A 15,934-nucleotide genomic window follows, 5' to 3' on the forward strand; every position below is an offset into this window, starting at 1 on the left:
CAATCAAGCAACCCTCCTCACCCGCTACCGCCAGTCCAGCACCTGACACTCCAGAGCCGCTAAACTTACACCGCATTCACTCTGCAACCCGCATTCCCGCCACAACATGATAGGCGCCCGTGGCCTTAGCTTGCAAAGGACACAAGCTGCAACACTCCTGCACTGTCTTTCCTCAGAGACATATGTGGCGGCGAGTTCAGTGCCAGTCCGACGTACTGTGCACAACTGATCTATTCAAGCTGCTGAGGTCGATGGAATTCTCGGCGCTGGGGAAAAGCGTCTGGACAAGCCAAAGCGTTCGCGTTGGGCTCCAGATCTTTGCTACCTGCTCCGAAATGAGCAGCACGGCAGCAGACCACGAGAAGGAAGATCTGTTCAGAGAAAGACGGAATAATGTAGTTCCTGACTCTGGTTTGACTGGCGCAATGGAGCCTTGGCCAGGGTAGTTTTCCTGGGGCCACCAGGTTGCCTCGCCGGTGGTCAGTACAATAAATCCGCTCAGACAGATCTTTCCGTGAACTGATGCGTCAAAACAGGGATGGTAATCAAATGTGGTGCACTGCTTGGATTCAGTTCGTCAAAATCATGATAGTTTTCAGCACTGCAAGTCTCTGTTCTAAAACTGCGTTAATATCACGGTGACAATGTTACAACGGCCAGTGTCTCCGACCCATCGCAATGTTACCTTGTAGAAATGTGAGATATCTTTTCTTTTATTACTGTTGATAACAATACAGCTTTTTGTGTAATTGTTTGGTTAACTAATTCCGTGTCGACCACATTTGAAGCATCATCTCCGAACGTTTTGAAGGGATTGGAGAGCCGATTGTTGAAGCTCTTCAGAAACTTCGAAGGTGGGATGTCTAAGACTCAATGATGTCTTGGATTAGAAACTTTCTTGTCGTTAAAACTTACTGAAAGCTACACTTCGACGGTCCATGGTACGTCCTTTTCTACAGTTTGAAGCTGGGTACTACCACTTCCACTTGTAAAGCACCAACACCCACTTGCCAACCTCAAGTGACAAAAGACTTCAACTTCAACGTTAACATTGTTTGCTCCAGGCCAGACGAGAGAAAAGAGGTTCTGGATAGGGACTGCCGGAGCTCTCTCTCACCTCTCAAGCTGCTTCACAACCTCCTCATCACAACCACCATCTCATAACTCGCTACCTTGATTCCAACCAGCAATACGTGTAAGATCCTCCACCCAGACACACTGCGTCTCATCATTCAAATGAGGAACCACAAAATTGCCCCAATCACTAACGGCGCTACCATTATTTTGTGGAATCTCTCTAGTCTGTTTTCGGATGTTCATTTCTTCGCTATCAACGACAGTGCTACGAGATCGAAATATGCAAGGAATAAAGAATACGTGGACTGTTTTTGTTGGGGTTGAAGTCTCTGTCATCCAATGAAAGAAACAAAAAACAACAAAAAGAAAATAAGATCAGTCAAAGGAGGAAAGTGTAGCAGATTGATTGTGAACAATTCTCATAATGATGCAAAGTTTGAGAATACTGGGACAACAAAGTTGGGGTCGTGTGGGCCATAAATGTCCATTGGCAACCGGAAACCCATTGGTGAAATGAGTTTGCCAATCCAGGTAAACTACATGGATGGATACATCACCCGGCTTGAATGTGGGTAGAATTCTCCATGATCTACGCCAAAAAGGATCATGCTAGTGTTTTCGTTTATAGCAAAAAACTTGCCAAATCGGCTGGAATTTAATGATTTGAAACGCACTAGATTATAGGATGAACCCAGTCTCTTCTTGGCAATATTCTAATAAATTTCCTTCATCAAGTGTGATGCAGTGTGAGCATTACTGTACTGTTTCGTGTTTCAGAAGCAATACCTTGACACATGCAGGTTGGGTCACACACACTCGAAAATATAGCACATCGCATATCTACTACATCGTTGTTTCACCAGCATTTATACCACTCATGAATTTGTCCTGCAATTGCACTCCAACATTGGAGAGATCTTTTCATGGAGTACTTAAGCCAAGCAAAGCCAAGCCAAGCCCCTTGCTAAACCAACTCCTTGGAATGAAGTTTACAAGCCTTCACAGGACTCCCAACTTCCAGCCATATATTCATCCTTGCTTTCCATCACGGCCACTACTAATATTTACTTACGTGAGAAGATGTTGTGGGGAGCCAATGGTAAAGGCAATACCACTATGTAAGATTAACGCTTGAGAACACCCCCATGTTGCAAATCACATGAAATCGTCAAAGTTCCATTGCTTTGGTTTTCTTTATTTATTTATTTTACAGCTGCTTATTTTTGCATTTGGTTTAAAAACATTGAAAGTGTTAAAAAAAATAATTATGCAGCTAAATTGGAATGAGGCTATCAAGAGCAAGCGTTCCAGCTGATGAAGTTCTTTCCTTTATTGCCACTCATGAAATGCAGCGTAAACGGCTTGCAAAGGTCAAAAGTTTCGACACTTGGGATACTTGGGAATTCATTTGAGCTTCAGAGCTATGGACAGCTTCCTATAATCGACTTACATTCGTTCATAACAATTTCTCTATATGGTACATAAAAGTACAGCTATAGACGAGGGATGTTTTTCCAACCCCTGAAACAGTAAGAGTCGTACGGGCACGAATCACCCAGTGAACCCAAACAACTTTGAGTTTTATACCATAGCTACAGCCAATTGTGTGTCCACCATCACACAAACCACACTCACAGACTAACAGTGAAAATCGAGGTTTTCAATAAATGATAGTCCATTGACCGGATGAAACGCGGAATTCTGTAAAACAAAATTTGTGTAAATTTCCTGATTAGGATAAGAGAATAAACACACACTAACATGGAGAGAATCGTGTGAGAAAAACATATGAGGTATTGTTTGCAAATCCAATCCAAATCAAATTCTTCTCGACCTCTTCTTGTGGCCAGCAAATCCGAAAGTCTAACTAACCCCATAACGTGATGCAACACAAAGCATCTACATTTTTATTTTTTACTTCTTTCGGGGGTTAGTTTCTTCTTAGCATTAAAATTCCATGAAAAGTGACTCTACTATCACGACTCGCTTGGAACTGAAGTAGCAGGACAATTTCATAAGAACACTTGGACGTGCTAATGTCATGCACAGAAAATCATTTCCATAGTTGTACCATGCCATATTGAGCCCACCTGATGATTAAGTAGCCCGTCACAACTCCCATTCAATGACGAGTAGCTCCCACCTTCATCCTTTCGCAACGGTGAATATCGACGAGTATCACTTCTAGGGAAGAAAAAAGTCATCAGGAATTATAAGAAAACCTACTACGTTTACCGAGGACAAAGGAAGAATGCGCAAATAACACAATCAGCAACCCTCATCTATGAAATATACAATCTGCTTTAAAGGTAAACCTACTGTATAATTCCTTGCTTTGCCCACATGCCAGTTTTTTTTAGTTAAATAAGCAAGTAATTACTGCTACACATGCTAGACGTAAAAATAATGACACTTGCCGCAAGAGCTGCCAAATTCAAATCACCGACAAAAATGAGCCATCCCATTCGCGAGAAATGCGACTGAATGAATCAAATTAGCACTGTCCCAAAGTAAACCAGACAAAGGAGAGTGCATCATAAAATAGTGGATCTACACTTCCATCCCTACGGAGATGCTGAATGAATGCATCGCTGCTACGTCATGATTAAACAAGAGCCTTCAGCAGGCATTGAGAGTATAGGGGATGTATCAAAGGTCTTCAGCAGGCTTTGAGAACAGGAGCACATTACTTAAGACGCCTAGTATTGTCTTGTGTGATCAGAAATGTACTGAAGACTACTTTAATATTGTTGGGAGAGGAATCGTGACGTGTCAAACCCTAGCTACAAAAGTTTCATCTCATCTGTTGCTTCCTGAGAAGCTCATCTTACAGCACTTGAAACAGTATAACTAATGGGGAGAAGCCTTCTTTGCAGCACGATCCGACTTAATCGTGAAAACTAACGTATCTCCTTCTGGACCAAGACCTTTCCGTCCGACCAACTTCACCCCAAAATTGAGACAAAGGTGCTGTAGCCTTTCATTATCATTATCCAATCTACTCAAATCCAAAGCCTGTTGACGAGTTACGGTAGTATACAAAAACAATTGCTCTGGAACAAAGATTTCAGTTGTGCCATCTACAGATGCATTGGCACTCTTGTCAGGAGAGATCATATGCACTCGCAAAATCGCCAGCGAAGACGGGTCCAATACCTGCTGATTAAAAATGACGGAAAAATTTCCAAACACGAGATCGGGTTCTTTGAAAAGATCTACCAGAATTGTTGAATATGAATGTAAGTCTCTTGATTGAATTCTTTCTGGTTTAGATGGTTCCAATCTGGCTAACGCAGCTCTTGCCATATTAGCTGCTTCACGATAGCCACTTAAAAGTGCACCATGCATGGTTGCAGGATACTTGCGAATCGTTGCCTCGCCTGCGAAAAAGAGCCTATGATTTACTGACTCTGCCATTATGTCGTAGTCTTGGCCTGATGCTCCCACTGCCACGTTCGAGTATGAACCAAAACAAAGATGATCGCTTCCCCATCGTGTGCATACAGTCTGCACGGGGTTCGGCACTTTTATCCCCTTTGGTTCGAAAATACCTGAAATATAGATTCCAAGTCTTTTAAAAGTAATACATGAGTTGATGAGCAAGCTGAGATTAAAACTATGTAAAGAAGACTTGGCTGATTGACCCTAGTAAATAGCCCCAATATACTAATTCGATAATAGTGCAAAGTACCCCATGGATTGCAAAACCGCGGATTCTGAAATCTCTTCGTACCTAGAGCGTACAAAGTTCAGCAAATTGACGTACCTCTCAGGATGGTCATAACACGCGTTACAGCTTCAACTGGGGTAGTGGACTCGAACGCAATGGCGGCTTCTCCTGCCACTAGAGCCACCAACAGCGGCCCCCCAGCCACTGCCGCGTAGCTGTAAAACATGAAGTATTCGCCGCGTTTATGTGGATCTTCCTCAAGGTGCCCAAATGTATCCAGATGACCATCCCAAAACACTTTTGGGAAAAGCATCACCACCTTGTTTAGAAGGCCAAAGCCCAACCTCTGAATGGCATCTACCTTGTATTGAGGAAGTGGGGGCTCAAAACTGATCAGGTTCCTTTTCAAAACACCCAATGGCACAGTACACAGAACCATTTCACCCTCAAAAGTTTCATCTGCAGTTTCAACTTTCACCCCACCATCTCTATAACGTATTCTCTTCACAGTTTTACCGTATAGGATTGGCACATTTTCGCACAGAACTTCTATCAACTGCACATTCCCTCCAGGTAGAAAGCAGTGGTCCCCTCCCATTTCATAAGGATCATCCTGATCCCAATCAGAAAGCGAGAGGTTGGTGAGTAACTGTGCATTGGCATACTCAAGATTTGCAAAGTGCCAATCAAAAAGTTGTCTCTCAGCAGGAATAGTACCCATTCCACAGTTGTGGCGTAAAAACTCCATGATATTGCCTAGCGAAATATATGAAGACTTCGACTCATTCTCCTCTCGCCATTTGCTGCATGTGTCCAACAACTGATTGAATTGTGCTTCCACCTTCTTATCAACTTCATCAACAGCAGGTTGACCGTTGGGTTGATAAATTGGACACAAATCCTTTATCTTATGCATTGCCCAGTTCATTTGACGAGCAAAAACACCTAAGGGGTTCCCATGCATCCCAGTGACAACACTACCCCCTAAATCAGCTGCAGCATGTATGCTATCCACCTCCATCCTCTTTGTATATACTCTACCTCCAGGCCGCTGCCTACCTTCCAGCACAATCACCTGGTGCCCTAAAGCCATCAAATGTCTGGCAGCACCGAGGCCTGCAAGTCCAGCTCCAACGATAATCACCTTAGCTTTGTTTCTTTCTGCTGGAAACCTTGCTTTGATGGTAGGAGCAACTCCAAAGTTAATGTAACCATGGAACAATAGAAATTTATAAGCCGAGGCAACTAATTTACTGTGCGTACTTCGTATATTTTCCATCACAGTCTCCTGCTCCAGCCATACATTTACATTCTCCCTCCAAGCAGCCAAAATGTGATTGCGTACGACAATATAATTTTCCTGCTCTTTTCCACCCACTACGCTGACTACATTTGCAGCAATTTCCTCCTCCGTAAGTGAGTCCCGTGGGAAACCTAGAGCAGCAGCAACCATAGCTTCCGTTTCGATTCCTCTAATTACGCTGTTATGTTTTCTTTTGGCACCTTTCCTTGAAGATGATCCCTCGATTTGCTCTTCCATTACTTTGTCCATGGCGGATTCATCATACGTCGACACTTTAGAGTGCTGCCTAGAGGGTCTCTTGTTCCTCCTACCTGCTTCCTGCTCTTCCAACTCGAAGTTCGCTGTCGCTTTCTGTCGACGCTTCCGCTTCTGCTTCTCTGGTACCTCAACATCGACCGTTTTGGTTTGCTGCACGATGACACGTACAGATTTTTGCCCAACATCATGCAACAGAGCCGATTCAGGCAATTCTGTCTCTTTAGTAATTTCACTCACGGTGTCACTAGCCGCAACTTGTCCAACATCAGGTGCCTCCGCTGCCTCCACACACTTAGGCTCTTGGAGGGCAATCTCGATGTGTTTCGTGCTTACACTGACAACAACAGTAGCTAGTCCAACTTCAGTTTTCTCACTCGCTACCACCGACTCCGGCTCCGGAGTGACTACATGCTCCTCTTCATTATCCATGGTCTTGGATTTCAGATCCTCCTTTCCGCTCCATTCGTAAGTGGATTCTGGGCCATTCTGGGCACAAAAGCCTGGTACCATATCTTTCTTGTACAACGCAGGTGACGCATCGATTTCAACATGATGATCCTCATTTGTGAGCCTTGATTTTGAGAGAACCAAAACGTTGGCGAGCTCAGCGTCAGGCTTCTGGGTTTGGTCTCCGGGTGCACCCTCCTCGGATTCAGGACCCAAATCTTCAGATGCCATAGTTAACCTTGATATTTACTGGTGTAATCACGAAAATGGACATTGTAAGAGCGAACTACCAACTCTCACAGATCAGGCTGCTACAATCCATTTGAATAGTAGAAAGGCGTCTGGCGTGGAATACATTCTCCGACTACCACGCCGTCCAGCAATCCCGAAGAGCCATTCCTAATGTAGTGAACATCGATTAGCACCGTCACGGATTCAGTATCATGAAATTTTTGATGACCATTGACTTCTAGCCTGTGTCGTAATCTCAAAAACATTTGCTACAACATCACCTGCTGACATACCACGAGTGCGGATTACTTAGCCATTAATAGAAAAGATCAACCCTTTCTATGGAATCAAGGACCTACGAGCTACTCAAATGACAACAACTTCAACCTAATTTGTACAGAGCAATCAACGGCCTGAAACATGAACATAAATATTTCCAGTGGACATTCCAAACACGAAAAGCTTGATCCAACTAGAGCATAAACATGGAACGAGGCAAAGCTCAAGTTATAAAAATTGTATCAAGACCTTTCCGCTGACTACAAACTCGACAACGCCTACACACTTTTTTCAAAACTAGACTTTTATCATTAAAGAACCTGACATGTCTTCTCGCCCGCTTGGCTAACAGCAAGAACATAAGGCATTCTTCTAACCTTCTGTACATTGCCATGGTTTATTTCCAAGCTAAAGACTAGAATCATAATTCGTAATGCAGGAGTATCAAAGATCGAAGTATCGAGTTCCACTAAACATTTTATGTTCCAGTTCAAAGAGAATATGAAATGCTGATTAACATAATACGGTATGCGTGAATAACGCACACATTGACTTTCTAATAAGAAATCACAAACGTCCAAATCATTCGGAGGACTTCTTCGATCAAGAAGGTTCGTGATGAGCGAGAGCAAAAGAATGGAAAATTAGTATTGCGTTCACATGTTTTCCAAGCATTATGTAAAGGCTGCTGCGAGCTTCACTACACTGCATTCGAAATTCATGAAAAATGTTTGGTGTCCGTAAAAGGTGCCAAACCGAAGCGTCAAAGCGCTCAAGAAAAAAAGATCCTTCCCAACTTCACCTTTTCATGAAAACAAACCCCAATCCTTGCAGTAGCTCAACAGTCCCATTCCATTCGACGCATTATCTGTGTTACAACCCCTAAACAATCCACAAAATACACGCCAAAACTCATAGCATGTGCGTGATTATTTTTGACAATACTTATTAAAAAAATAAAACAGTACATTATGTGCACATTCGCATACATGTCGACAAACATCCAGAATCAAAGATTTCCTCAACCCTAGAAGTATCATAGAAATAAATTATGAAATAACCGTAGATGAATACAGCGTCCATGAATTAAAATAATTTCAAATAAAGAAATCACGGCACCTGAAAATAAGTCCTTAAAAACAGACGACGCATCCACCGCAGAAGCCTGCACTCCAGCGAATCGAGATAGCTCCCCAAGCAAGACCCTATACTCGATAAAAATTGATACACTGAGAAAGCTCTGCCAGTGTAGGGCGTCGTGAGTGAAATGGAATCGGGAAGTGTGACACAGAAAAGGCAATAAACCGAAGAGAAACAGAAAAACACAGGCAGGCCGGCTTAGTTTTGCTATTTGTTTGAGAGCGAGGAATACAAGGCCGAGGAGACATGAGCAGGTGAACTTCAGCCTCTCTCTGCCCCACCGCGAGAGCCAAGGCATGGCGGGAGGAAGAAACGCTAGCGGAGAGGATGACAGTTTCTACTCGGAATCTGTCTCCCCGAGTTCCCTGAAAAAACCGTCGCGCCATTCGCTCTGCCTTCTCCCAAAATTAATATCGTCGTTATGTTTATTATTCCCATGGATCTACTCACACATCGTGGGAACAACAATCGGAACACCACGGGAACATGCTTCTGATTTTCCACAAAACCTCCTCGCCTATTATTTGGCAACTAAGATTACAAGTTTTTAAGAGTATACATCAAAAATTTCCAGTAGATGCAATTTCTGTGGAACTCTTTGCGGTTAAAGGATAACCTGCATCTTTAAGTAATCAAAGTTTTAATTTGAAAAGATAATATTTGTGATTATCATGGAATTTTGATTACTCAAAGATGCAGATTATCCTCTAGCCGCATCACAATGCAGTTCTTTCCATTTACTTCGTTAATTTTTTCAGATTTTATTTCCAGAATCTGTGTATTTTTAACAATAAAAATAAATAAATAAATGGAGTGGAAGTGATTTGTTATCACATTGTATGTTGACAGGACGATAGTAGAGGGTTTTTTCCTAATTCTATATCCTCAAAAACAAAACACACACACACACATATATATATATATATATATATACATATATACATACATGTGTATCTATTTTATTTTATTTTATTTTATGTATCTATTTTATATGCAACAATTTCACAAGTTCCAATTCTATCTTCTATTCCACAAATATGTTTTATATGACTTCTTTCAACTTCTACCAAAAATAAATAAAACAAACAAAGAATTATTGCTACCTATGAGTGGACATTTTTGTAACTCAAATCCTAACTCATAAGGAACTAAAATTTAAATCAAAATAAAGGTATCTAAATTACTACTTTAATGTATAAGATGTATGAAAGATAGATTGAATTATCAGCAAATATTTTTTGGTGTCTAATCATCAAATAATGTTACATTTACTATTTTATTCTTTTAATAATTCAGAGATTTTAATTATTAAGATACAAATGTCATGTAGTTTAAAGAAAGATTTATTCAATTCATGAATGCAACAAAATAAAATAATTATTCAATTGATTTTTTTTTTTATGTTTATCAATAAAATTCGAAAATTAAAATTTGATGTTCATTCTTATAAAATGCCAAAAAAATGAATTAGGATTTGATTTACATATAACATGTAAATACCTATAAATTAATAAAAAATAAAATCTATTCAAACTAACTTGAAGCAAATCTTTTTAACACATGGTTTTTTAAACATGATGTTTTTTATTACAATATCATTTAATAAACCTGATGGTAGTGCGGAGAAAATAAAAATTTGGATATTTGTTGAGCATTTTTAATGACATGAATATTTAATATATTATTTTTCAAAAGCTTGCAAAATTTTGTATATATATATATATGTGTGTGTGTGTGTGTGTGTGTGTGTGTGTGTGTATGTGTGTGTGTGTTCAAAGTTTAAAATATACTATAAACCAATATCATAAGAGTTAAATAGTTGTATTTCATTTTATTTTTATACACGCTACTTCTAATGGTCATAAATGGACTGTAATGAGCTAAAGATAAGATAATTGTATAAATAATTAGAACCACTAAGGTTTTGAGAATTAGAATATGGTTAGTGGACTAGATAGGATCCATCGTAAAACATTCAAGAAAGAATTTAGGGTGGTTATTTAGGTAGAGACTACTATAAAACCTTCTAAAAAAGGATTAAAGTAGTTATCTAGATAGGATCCACCACCTAGGAATATTCTAAAAATTCCAAGGTGGTAGGATAAGATATAAATATGACTAACCAAGGCCTTTTAGAACATCTGGTCAAGTATGGCTTTGGATCCTTTCTCTTAGTAAAATTTGGTTTTGCATCTTTTTCTTCAATTCAGTTTTGTTTTTCATATGCTATTTTGTTTAATTCCATTCAGTTTTATTTTGGTCTATTTTGTTTTATTTTGTGATAAAGCTTTGTATTACTATGGATTGGAAGGATTTTGGATTTTTTAAATAGTCTAGTCATATTTCATTAGTATCAGAGCAAGTGTTAGATTGTTTACTTTTGGTAGCGTGTCAATAGTCATCATCTAATCCAATGTCAGTTGTTGTGGTTACACTAAGTACTGTATTGGGGCTACTACAAGCTACTCTTAAAAAGTCTAGTAGAAGATGAAAAGACATTATAATAGAGGAGTCTAGTGGAGAAATTACAATATAAAAGATATGGCAGAGCAATTCCAAATAGAGGCTCAAATACGAAACCTCTTAGGCCAAATAGCTAATTTGCAAGGAAAAATAGAAACCTCAAGGACAAGACAGTCAATATTTGCAAGGTTGAAATAAAACAAGCCTAATACATACTTTGGGACTTCAAGACAAGAAGATGTATATCAATGGCTCTTTAATATGCAACAATACTTCCAACTATCAAAGTGTCACGGACCAAAAATACAAACAAGAAATCTAAACAAGAAGTTCAAGAAGAAATGACAAGAACTAGATTATCAGATGAGTACAAGAGCAACGCCAAGAGAATTGAGCTAGAGCTTCAAGAGATGTATTGTCAAGACTGAAGAACTCTTCAGCCTCGACTCCTATATATACTACTGGCCTATGGTTCTAAGGAAGCGCATCAAGAAGCTTCCCAAGAACTATGAAGCTTCTCAAGCAACTACCCAAGAGCTAGGAAGCTTCTCAAATAACTTCCTAGAATCTACTAAAATATTCTAAGAATCTTCTAAAGCCTTCTAAGGGAATCTTTAAGGAATCTTCAGAGAATCTTTAGAGAATCTTTGAAGAATATTCTAAGAGAATATTCAAGGAATCTTCTGAAAGTTTCTAGAGACTTTTTTCTAGAAGGTTCTAGAAACTTGTCTCTAGAAAGGTCTAAGGACTATGTCCCTAACATCACCTCCTACTTTAGCTTCGAGGTCTCCGAGAAGCAATATTATCGTCAGTCAATACCAACGCAAGAAAATGAAGATCTGTCGCATAACCTCTGCTATGAACTCCAATTGTTGTTCACGACGCAAGTGATTCAATGGTCCTTGAAGCCAATGGTAGTGGCCCACGCCTTCAACTTCTGACCAAGCATGAACCTCCGTGTCTTCATTGTGAAATTGTCTTGCAAACACTCCTTCTGGCTGACCATTGTAGGCAGGCTCGACCTCAAATACAATCACCAGCGATCTGTTGCTTAGAATCCTTCGACGTCGTCGTGGTGCAAGCGGTTCTTCATCTCGCGATCGTCTTCGTGAGCTAGTTGCTTGAGATGACATGACAAGTGTAGTATCTTGGCTATCCATATTCAAAGGCTAAAACAATAAGAACAAACTTGGGCTACTAACAAAGTTCTACGCTATCTTGGAGAGAATGACTATATCAACTATGGATTTTGGTGGTGCTCTCTCCTCTTTTCTGTTTTTTAGATGAGCAAGCTTCAGTAAGAAGCTATCGTCGAACCGGCTTGGATTTCTCACGATATCGTCGATGAAACTCCTGTACCTTTTACGGCGCATTCGCGAGATTTTCGGTCGGCTCCCATGTTTGTTCATTAACATCGTAACCGCTCCAATGCACAAAGTATTCTAATTTACCCCGTCTTTGCTGTGAATCCAGGACCTTTTTCACATCGTATTCTTCGTGGTTCTCTATTTCTATGCTAGGTGGTGGACATTGTACTCTTCCAGGAAAAGACGATTCTCGATAAGGCTCCAACAAAGAAACATGAAAGACAGGATGTACCTTCATAGTAGCTGGTAACTCCAGACGATACACTACAAGATTGATCTGCTTCTAGATATCAAATGGTCCCAATCTCCGATAGTCCAATTTGTCACATGGCCGCTTGGTCTTAATATTTCGTCGAAGCAGCCAAACTTTGTCTCCAATCGTGAATTTAGGTGCCTCATTTTGAAATTTGTCCGCGGATGCCTTGTAAGATTCTTGGGCAGTTTGCAATTGAAGCTTCAATGTAGTTTGAAGCTGCGAAAGCTCCTTCACCAATCCTTCAGCTGCCGGATTGTTAATCGTTGACGAACTCCATAAGTCAAGCTTTGGATGGTGTCCATAATTGGAAAAGAATGGCGTTTGTTGAGTTGACGCATGAAGGGTGTTGTTATATGCAAACTCGACTAGCGGTAGATATGCGACCCAATCATCTTGTTGATAGTTGATGGTGCAACATAAATATTGCTCTAAAACTTGATTCACCCGTTCTGTTTGGCCGTCCGTTTGAGGATGAAATGGCGAAGAAAGCTTGATATCCACCTTCAATATTTCAAAAAGAGATTTCCAAAACTTTGACACAAACTGGGTTCCTCGATCCGATACGATATCATCTCGTAGACCATGATATCGATACACATTATCAAGAAAGAATCTTGCTGTGTCTTCGCTTGACGATGTCTTCTTGCAAGGGACAAAATGTGCCATCTTTGTAAGCCGATCTACGACAACAAAAATGCTGTCAAATGAATTCGATGGTGGTAGATCCGTAATAAAGTCCATGGAAACCGAAGACCATGGTCGGTGCGGAATAGGCAATGGCTGTAGAAGTCCATAAGGCCGATGTCGAGGGTTTTTGGATCTTGAACAAATGTCACAAGATACAACAAAATCTTTCACATCCTTCCACATTTGAGGCCACCAAAAATCGCGGGAAATAAGTTCCAAGGTCTTATTGAATCCAAAATATCCCGCAGCTGGAAAGTCATGACGAGATTGAAGAACTTGGAGTCGTGTTGGCCCTTTTGGGATATACAACCGCTCTTTGAAATATACTAGATCTCCTTCCATCTTGAATTTATCATCACTAGCATGTTGCTTGATATCAAGGGCTAGAGAATCTTCAATGGTTGCGGCCCGTACCTGGTCGAGGAAGTCAGCATCAATTGGTACAATAGCTGCGTTGAGCCGAAATTTCTCTGGCTTCAACAATGTCGTGCACTGTTGATCAAATGCTGCATCTCCAGCCTTTGGAGCGAGATATGATCTCCTTGATAATGCATCGGACAACCCTTGTTGCTTCCCAGGCCGATAAGTAATAACAAAGTCGAACCTGCATAGCGATATACTCCACCGAGCTTGACGCTGATTTAAAACCCGAGCCGACATAAAATACTCCAAATTCTTGTGATCCGTATATACGATCACTGGATGTGCAGTTCCTTCGAGAAAGTGGCGCCACTCTTGGAAAGAATCTACTATAGCAAGGAATTCCTTATCGTGGATCTCATAGTTGATCTCAGCAGCAGAGAATTTTTGAGAATAGAACGCAACTGGATGGAGCTTCTCATCTACGCCCATCTGTGAAAGTACAGCTCCCAAAGCAAAATCCGAAGCATCTGTCTCCAAATAAAAGGCCTTTGTAAAGTCCGGATGTACCAAGATTGGAGCTGTAGTAAATACCATCTTCAAATCTTGAAATGCTTTTTCTGCGATAGGTCCCCATTCGAGCTTGTCCTTACACGTTAACCGAGTGAGGGGGGCAGCAACTTGAGAATAATTCTTGATGAAGATCCGATAGTAGATAGCAAATCCAAGAAAACATTGTACGTCCCTAACCGTCTTCGGAACTTCCCAAGACATGATTGCTTCCACCTTCTTTGGATCCATCTTCAAGCCTTCCGTAGTCGCGATGAATCCCAAAAACTCCATCTCAGTTTGGTGAAATAAGCACTTCTCCAATTTGGCATAGAGTCCTCGCTCCCGTAGTTTTTTGAGTACCAGATGAACGTGCTTCTCATGTTCTTCCTCGTTCTTAGAAAATATCAAAATATCATCTAGATAGATGACAACAAAATCGTCTAGATGCTCTCGAAAGATGTCATTCATTATGTGTTGAAAGACCGCTGGAGCATTAGTAAGACCAAATGGCATGACATTGTATTCAAAATGGCCATACCTTGTTCGGAACGCTGTCTTCCATTCATCTCCTTTCGTAATTCGCACAAGGTTGTAAGCTCCCCTTAGGTCAATCTTTGTAAAGATCCTTGCACGCCCAAGTTGTTCTAGAAGACCAGAGATCAAAGGCAGTGGGTAGCGATTCTTTTTTGTCACCTTTTTGAGACCTCGATAGTCCACGCACATCCGTAGTGAGCCATCCTTCTTCTTCACAAATAAGATTGGTGCCCCAGTTGGCGACTTCGAATGACGGATGAAGTTCTTGGCTAGATTCTCGTCAATGCACTTCCGCAACTCAGTCAACTCCGTCTGCGACAAATTGTAGATTGGTCCAAAAGGTGGTTGTGCTCCTTCTTGCAATTCAATGGCACAGTCATAGGGTCGATGCTCTGGCAGCATATCAGCATTCTTCTTTTCAAAGACATCTTTGAATTCTTCATACTGCTTTGGAATAACCAAAGTCGGAGTTGCATCTTCTCGAGTCGGAGTTGCGAAGATGACAAGAGGTGTATTTTGCTTGGCTTCCTTCATTAAAGCCCTTGCACCTATAAACAAGGATTTGTTTCTAGACATTGTCTTGGCAGATTCCACCTTCAAGGAGTTTGTTGGAAATATCACTTTCCGCAACTTCCAATCTATCAATGGATTATATCTATCAAGCCAAGATAGTCCCAAAATGATAGGACATGAAGGGGTCTTGATAACATTAAATACAATATTGCTCTCATGGTTTTCAAGACGTACCTTCAATGGTTTAGTTTCATGGATAATATTGCCCGAAGACAATGGTCGTCCATCTATGACTTCTACATGGACATGCTTAAGTTTCTTTACAAGAAAAATATTTTGAAGCTTGGCAAACTCTTCATCTATAAAGCAAGCGGATGCACCCGAGTCTAATAAAGCATCGACTTGTAGTTCTTGAATACCCAGATGTAAAGGTACCATAAAACAATCTGAAGGTTGAGCTGAGAGAAAGGGACCTTGATTAATTTTGGATGTTGAGATGTCCAGCCGCACGGTCCCTATTGTGGCTGGGCGTTCTTGTTTTCCTGCATGCTTGTACTCCTGAGTCTTGTTGTTTGAGGCTTCTGTTTCTTCCGACAATCTACAGCTTTATGGCCCGCTTCTCCGCAATATAAACACAAGTTTTGTTCAAACCGTCGCTTCCTTTCCTCAGCTGTGAGGGGTTTGAAACGTACCGCATCAATTTGCATGGGTTCAGGATCTGTGGAGTGATTCTCTGGACCTTTTGAAAATGTAGCAAATGCTCCATCATTTCTCCAGCTTGATCGTCTTTCTTGTCG

General features: G+C 40.7%; 1 protein-coding gene across 9 annotated transcripts; it reads right to left on the reverse strand.

Moving 5' to 3' along the window:
- Positions 1-2,639: 2,639 nt before the first annotated feature.
- LOC141044433 (protein FLOWERING LOCUS D-like) lies at positions 2,640-8,701 on the reverse strand. 9 transcript variants are annotated; one of them, XR_016506376.1, is made up of 5 exons: positions 8,068-8,646; positions 4,844-7,267; positions 4,297-4,628; positions 3,168-3,258; positions 2,640-2,778 (listed from the first exon to the last, which is right to left on the reverse strand). XR_016506376.1 is itself a non-coding variant. In XM_024538708.3 (4 exons), the coding sequence occupies exons 3-4, from the start codon at positions 6,984-6,986 to the stop codon at positions 3,928-3,930; spliced, it is 2,844 nt and encodes a 947-aa protein (XP_024394476.3). In that variant the 5' UTR covers positions 6,987-7,154; positions 8,068-8,147; positions 8,385-8,657; the 3' UTR covers positions 3,542-3,927. The 9 variants fall into 9 exon arrangements, 5 of the variants coding, with proteins under 5 accessions (XP_090112008.1, XP_024394476.3, XP_024394472.3 ...); XR_016506375.1 differs by having other exon boundaries at positions 3,168-3,261; XR_016506374.1 differs by having other exon boundaries at positions 4,234-4,628.
- Between the last annotated feature and the right edge of the window lie 7,233 nt (positions 8,702-15,934).

The sequence above is a fragment of the Physcomitrium patens genome, chromosome 14 (assembly GCF_059467195.1).
Source record: "Physcomitrium patens ecotype Gransden chromosome 14, ASM5946719v1, whole genome shotgun sequence".
In the NCBI taxonomy this organism is placed as follows: domain Eukaryota; kingdom Viridiplantae; phylum Streptophyta; class Bryopsida; order Funariales; family Funariaceae; genus Physcomitrium; species Physcomitrium patens.